At 52.8% G+C, this 7,119-nt stretch overlaps 1 protein-coding gene across 1 annotated transcript; it reads right to left on the bottom strand.

Moving 5' to 3' along the window:
* Positions 1-297: 297 nt before the first annotated feature.
* On the bottom strand, positions 298-6,986 carry HARBI1 (harbinger transposase derived 1). Its single transcript, XM_075283340.1, has 3 exons — positions 6,955-6,986; positions 4,405-5,141; positions 298-3,467 (listed from the first exon to the last, which is right to left on the bottom strand). Exons 2-3 carry the CDS (start codon positions 5,072-5,074, stop codon positions 3,094-3,096), a joined length of 1,044 nt encoding a protein of 347 aa, XP_075139441.1. The 5' UTR covers positions 5,075-5,141; positions 6,955-6,986; the 3' UTR covers positions 298-3,093.
* Positions 6,987-7,119: the final 133 nt, after the last annotated feature.

The raw sequence follows: 7,119 nt of genomic DNA, 5'->3' as shown, positions 1-7,119 counted from the left end.
ATTCCGTCATCCCGGGGTCTCTGATACTCACAGGGTGGACGCAGCGGTCACAAGTCACCAGGACACGCTCAGGGAACCTGTTCTCAAGACGCAATTCGAGAGATGGGACCCGTATCAGAGGTCCTCACCCCCTGTCCAGGCATCTTCTGGCCACTGCACATAATAATGGGGTCTCATATTCAGTATTTTCCCACTTTTAGGCTGTTGCTTAGTACCTGGCGCTGCAGAATACAGATAATCCCCCTGCGTATTAGGAAATAAAGCTTTATTCACATCACATTTTGTGGGCACATTCATTGTATGTGTATGGCAAGCTGACAATGCATATGGCAAACCTAGTCATAGCCCCCCTTCATGTGGAGTAACGGCGTCCATTTTCCATACACTGCAGCAAACACATAATGCACAGTATAAGACATAATGGCTGTTGTATGGCTGTACATGAGTGCAAGACATTGTGGGATACTCCGCACCTGATGTGACTATTAGGCAGTCTTACTTGCAGTAGGAATTTTGGCGGTGCTGTATACTGATACATATAAGGGTCTGTTCACACCACTCACTTCATGCATAGTTATATTGCTGATAGACTCCCATGTTAAAAAAAAACCCCTCTGCATGAAATATTGCAGCAGACTATAGTAGTCCATACAGATGATAACAGCTCAAGGGAGACCAATGGACTTTGCTATAACCTTCATGAGGTGCATTAAGCGACTCGGATGTGGTATACGCCATACTGACACTGTAAATGCAGTGTGAACAGACCCTAACCAGCACTGCTGCTTGCTGATACGTTCATATACTTCAAAAGGGGCCTCAGGTCCATTAAAAAAGGCCCTTTGGGTGTTCTGCAGTGAAAGCAATGGCCCTACAGAGCATGGAACGCTGCGGCACCCTATGTCACCCCTTCTTGTCCTAAGATCTCATGTCTGACAGGCAGCAATGGCCCTACAGAGCATGGAACGCTGCGGCACCCTATGTCACCCCTTCTTGTCCTAAGATCTCATGTCTGACAGGCAGCAATGGCCCTACAGAGCATGGAACGCTGCGGCACCCTATGTCACCCCTTCTTGTCCTATGATCTCATGTCTGACAGGCAGCAATGGCCCTACAGAGCATGGAACGCTCCGGCACCCTATGTCACCCCTTCTTGTCCTATGATCTCATGTCTGACAGGCAGCAATGGCCCTACAGAGCATGGAACGCTCCGGCACCCTATGTCACCCCTTCTTGTCCTAAGATCTCATGTCTGACAGGCAGCAATGGCCCTACAGAGCATGGAACGCTGCGGCACCCTATGTCACCCCTTCTTGTCCTATGATCTCATGTCTGACAGGCAGCAATGGCCCTACAGAGCATGGAACGCTCCGGCACCCTATGTCACCCCTTCTTGTCCTATGATCTCATGTCTGACAGGCAGCAATGGCCCTACAGAGCATGGAACGCTCCGGCACCCTATGTCACCCCTTCTTGTCCTATGATCTCATGTCTGACAGGCAGCAATGGCCCTACAGAGCATGGAACGCTCCGGCACCCTATGTCACCCCTTCTTGTCCTATGATCTCATGTCTGACAGGCAGCAATGGCCCTACAGAGCATGGAACGCTTCGGCACCCTATGTCCCCCCTTCTTGCCCTATGATCTCATGTCTGACAGGCAGCAATGGCCCTACAGAGCATGGAACGCTCCGGCACCCTATGTCCCCCCTTCTTGTCCTATGATCTCATGTCTGACAGGCAGCAATGGCCCTACAGAGCATGGAACGCTCCGGCACCCTATGTCCCCCTTCTTGTCCTAAGATCTCATGTCTGACAGGCAGCAATGGCCCTACAGAGCATGGAACGCTCCGGCACCCTATGTCCCCCTTCTTGCCCTATGATCTCATGTCTGACAGGCAGCAATGGCCCTACAGAGCATGGAACGCTCCGGCACCCTATGTCACCCCTTCTTGTCCTAAGATCTCATGTCTGACAGGCAGCAATGGCCCTACAGAGCATGGAACGCTCCGGCACCCTATGTCCCCCCTTCTTGCCCTATGATCTCATGTCTGACAGGCAGCAATGGCCCTACAGAGCATGGAACGCTCCGGCACCCTATGTCACCCCTTCTTGTCCTATGATCTCATGTCTGACAGGCAGCAATGGCCCTACAGAGCATGGAACGCTGCGGCACCCTATGTCCCCCCTTCTTGTCCTATGATCTCATGTCTGACAGGCAGCAATGGCCCTACAGAGCATGGAACGCTCCGGCACCCTATGTCCCCCTTCTTGTCCTAAGATCTCATGTCTGACAGGCAGCAATGGCCCTACAGAGCATGGAACGCTCCGGCACCCTATGTCCCCCTTCTTGCCCTATGATCTCATGTCTGACAGGCAGCAATGGCCCTACAGAGCATGGAACGCTCCGGCACCCTATGTCCCCCCTTCTTGTCCTAAGATCTCATGTCTGACAGACAGCAATGGCGCTACAGAGCATGGAACGCTGCGGCACCCTATGTCACCCCTTCTTGTCCTATGATCTCATGTCTGACATGCAGCAATGGCCCTACAGAGCATGGAACGCTGCGGCACCCTATGTCACCCCTTCTTGTCCTAAGATCTCATGTCTGACAGGCAGCAATGGCGCTACAGAGCATGGAACGCTCCGGCACCCTATGTCACCCCTTCTTGCCCTATGATCTCATGTCTGACATGCAGCAATGGCGCTACAGAGCATGGAACGCTGCGGCACCCTATGTCACCCCTTCTTGTCCTAAGATCTCATGTCTGACAGGCAGCAATGGCGCTACAGAGCATGGAACGCTCCGGCACCCTATGTCACCCCTTCTTGTCCTAAGATCTCATGTCTGACAGGCAGCAATGGCCCTACAGAGCATGGAACGCTCCGGCACCCTATGTCACCCCTTCTTGCCCTATGATCTCATGTCTGACAGGCAGCAATGGCCCTACAGAGCATGGAACGCTCCGGCACCCTATGTCACCCCTTCTTGTCCTATGATCTCATGTCTGACAGGCAGCAATGGCTTTTGCTACTTCTTCTTTAAGGTACAGCACACATCATGCAATGTCTTCAGCGCCCAGGAATCTGACGTCAGCTGAAATGATTTAGGATTAGTTCTTGTCTCATACGATAAGCTTCCGTTTCCACGGCCTCCATGTTATTACAGTCCTCTTCTGTCTCCATGGCAGAGTGTCCAGGGTCACACCAGATGTCCAGGCCGTGCTGCAGCGCAATGTTGTGCAGTATGCAGCAGGCCAGAATAATCTGAGCAGATTTCTCAGGCGAGTACTGTAAAGTGGCGCGCGATCCATCCAGACAACGGAAGCGATGGCGGAGTGCCTGCTGCGTGCGCTCCATGACGTTATGTGTGGCAGAGTGCGCCATGTTGTACCTGTACTCCTGGGGGCTCTCAGGGATTTGCACTGGTGGCATTAGCCAGGGCCGAAGATAGAAAGCGCTGTCCGCTAAGAAAGACAAGAAGGAGGAGAAAGTCAGGACAATGGATTCCTAATAAATAGCAGAAAATATAGAATATCAATACAAGGAAACTAAACCAATAAACTACACCGTTACCGATCCACCACAGTCCTCAGCGCTATGCAATGACATGGCGTCCAGTCTGATGACACATTCGTGACTGTGGGAAAACTGTGATCAGCTGACAAAGATGGGCAACATATCACCAGTATGGAAAGCGGAGCCAGAGACTGGTGGCAATAGTGAGATTCACAAGGGCAAATACAAACACAAGACTGCCCTAAGCCCACCAGCCTGAGAGGACGCCCCTTAGTGATACAGGGTGGGACGTGTTCACTATGAAAGGAGATTGTAAATTGTGCTGGACCTGCTGTGTGTGGGGCCCATGACCGTGCAGGAGCCGGGGCCCATGACCGTGCAGGAGCCGGGGCCCATGACCGTGCAGGAGCCGGGGCCCAGGAACGTGCAGGAGCCGGGGCCCAGGACCGTGCAGGAGTCAGGGCCCTCTGGAGGGTCCTCGTGTCCTTATGGTCAGTAAGACCTTAGATGTAGGGAGAGAAGACTCCGGGATCAGTGACTGCTCCAACCAGCACCCACAAATCTCTGTATGTTAAAGCTATTAGGAAAGGGGTTTCTGGAGACTCTGAAGAGGTCACCTGCGATGGACCAGCCCAGAAGACCAACAATTAACACATAAAGGACCCAGCCGGGGAGTGTAGGGCCCTTGCAATGCAGAAAAATGACATAACTGACATTTCCCTTTGACAAGGCAGCCCATGGCAGTGTAGGGCGCTCTATGTCTATACAGTAGAACATGCTGGAGGGTCCCAATGTACCCTGCAAACAGTGTGAATCCATCATAGGATATATAATGTACTGTACAATAGGTGCAGACACAGTAAAGCCCCTCCCCCAGAAACATACCCAGCATCCAGCCCTCCTTGTGCATTTTTGTCTCGAACAGGCAGGAAAGGTTGGACTGGTGGAGAACCATATTATCGGGAGTACTGCCTGGGCGATGGGTCTCAGCCCACAGAAGAGACCCCTGAGTGTCACACACCACCAGGCAGTTTAGAGAGTGCAAGCCCTTCCTGTTGACAAATGACAAGTCTTCTGCATTGGGGGCTTTAATGGTGATATGCATACAGTCTACTACCCCCAGCACACCAGGGACCCCCGCCAGGCCATAAAAGTCGTCCTTCAGCTTCTGCACTGAGGCTTCCTCCTGCGGAAAACAGATGAACTGTGAGGCTCTCTCCACCAGAGCGTCCGTCACATTGGTCACACATCGACTCATGGAAGCTTGGCTGATCCCAATCGTATCTCCCATACGTGTCTGGAAGGAACCGGAGGTGTAAAACCCAAGCGCCGCCATAATCTGAGTCTCAGGGCTGATTGCTCGGGATCGCTGAGTCGGTCGGGACAGGCTAGCGCCCAAAAGTTCAACCAGGTAGTCAATAAATGGTCTGGGAAATCCATATGTAGAGACCAAATACTCATCAGAGACGTCATCCAGGCGGAAGCGGTCTAGAGTGCGATGTCCTCGGCCATATAGCAGTAGGTCACAATCCAGGATGGCTATAGGAATAGCCATTGGTACGTCTAGAAAGGCGACTCTTCTGATGTCACAAGTAGCTTGGGCTGCGTCATAGGGAGGTCACCTGAAAAGAAGAGATGAAAGAGCAGGCAGTCATTACTCAGCAGGAATCTAGATACATGGATCAGGACAATATGGAGGACAGACAACCCTACTACAGTACACAGATGCCCCCTGTGATAGGTGAGGTAAAGCCTTCCGGGACCCCGACCAGTCCTGGCACACCGGGGGCTCCATGGCTGATATGTAGTGACCACACAAGGCAATCAAATCCGTCCGTACAAGGTGAATAGAGAGCGGCGGGGACCTGGGAAGTAACAGGATTGGTAAGGAGTCCGGACTCTATGCGCTACAGAATCTGCACAGTCTGGATCACATCTGTCTTATGGATTGTCCTGCGGATTCTCAATCAGATTTGCTGTGGAATTGTCCAGAGAGCTCGGGCCGTGCACCAGGACTCGTCTCCACACATCGAATACATGTATTAGGGCTCATTGATCCTTGTGGCCGTATTCTGAAGTGTCAGGTCAAGTGCAGCAGACGCTTTTATACGGGGTTTCCCTCGGCGCCTGTCATTGACATAGAAATAAAGACGAGATCTTTGGAAAGGCGTCAGACAAGTCGCAGAGACGAGGCAGGAGAGACCGCCATCTAACGACCTCACTGATACAGATCTGCACTACTGGAACCTGCCAGCGAGGGAAGTGTAGCCGCCATATAGCAAATCAAACAAGCTTTATTGGCACGTCCGAGTGGATAGTTGGCATTGCCAAAGCTAGTAGAGTGGGGGGGGGGAGTGGTAAGTATGGGGGATTGGGGTGGGTGGTTTGGGGTATAACAGTCTGTGGGGTCTTGTGTGTGTGTGTGTGTGTGTGTGTGTGTGGGGTTAATAGTCTATGGGGGGGGTTTGATAGTCCATGCGTCTCATCTTCCTCTTAGTTGGTGACAGCTAATACAGATAAGACATGTCCTGGGCCTGATCAATATTCTCCCCATATGTGTGTAAGAAGACGTACAACCAAATAAATCTGTATCCCTCTAAGGCTTGGCTCACATATGCTGATTTGTTCCGTCTGCATGAGGACCCCTATGGACAGAACACAAGTGCAACTGCAAGCGTGTGCAGTGCAAGCGCATGGGCCCCATAGACCATAATGGGGTTCGTATGCATGTCGCATGCTGCCTGCACGAATTGGGGCAGAGTCACAGGGGGGGGGGGCAGAGTCACAGGGGGGGGGCAGAGTCACAGGGGGGGGACAGAGTCACAGGGGGGGGGGCAGAGTCACGGGGGGGGGGGGGCAGAGTCACAGGGGGGGGCAGAGTCACGGGGGAGGGACAGAGTCACGGGGGGGGGGGGGCAGAGTCACGGGGGAGGGACAGAGTCACGGGGGAGGGGGGTGTTGGGACAGAGTCACGGGGGGGGGGGGGGGATTGGGGCAGAGTCACAGGCGGCCGATTATTTTACATCAGAAGATCCGTTCCATTAATGTGCTGTTTGGATTACTGCGACTGTCTACTCTACGTGGAAGGTGTGGATGGCGCGACCATTACGGTCGGAGTGACCACAAGAGCTGACACAAGCGCTATCACTGCTGCGGCACGTTGCACTGGATATAACAGGATCAGACTCATTGAATATTCTAATATTTGGGGCAGATTTATTAAAACTAGTGCCAGGGAGGAGCTCCCTGCAGCAGCCAATCAGGGCGCAGCTTTCATTTCCCAAACAGCCGCTGAGTAATGAAAGCTGCGATCTGATTGGTCACTATAATTCCTCTAACGCTCCCCTAATAAAGTGCGGTCACTCTGGTGAATCTGCCCCTCGGGTGACAGAGAACTACAAGTCCCAGCATTCAGCCCAGTAACGAGCCATTTACCTCAGTACCGGAGCGCCCCGTGCAGACCGCGCCTCAGGCTTGTGATTGGTATCTGCAGATTCCACACCTCAGCACCGCGGCACAGCCGGAATAAATCCTCTCACCCCCCCCAGTGTAATGTGAGGAGACCCCGGGGAAGCTCTGCAGGGTCTGAGGGGGGCGCAA

The sequence above is a fragment of the Leptodactylus fuscus genome, chromosome 7, assembly GCF_031893055.1.
Source record: "Leptodactylus fuscus isolate aLepFus1 chromosome 7, aLepFus1.hap2, whole genome shotgun sequence".
Lineage (NCBI taxonomy): Eukaryota > Metazoa > Chordata > Amphibia > Anura > Leptodactylidae > Leptodactylus > Leptodactylus fuscus.
This window is presented reverse-complemented; position numbering and strand designations above follow the sequence as displayed.

Bases quoted from the DNA above. Each gene is read 5' to 3' on its own strand.
- HARBI1 (XM_075283340.1), bottom strand. From the start codon at position 5,074: ATGGCTATTCCTATAGCCATCCTGGATTGTGACCTACTGCTATATGGC. The intron at 3,468-4,404 runs GTATGTTTCTGG...TGTCTTTCTTAG, and splicing joins CAAGGAGGGCTGGATGCTGG to CGGACAGCGCTTTCTATCTT.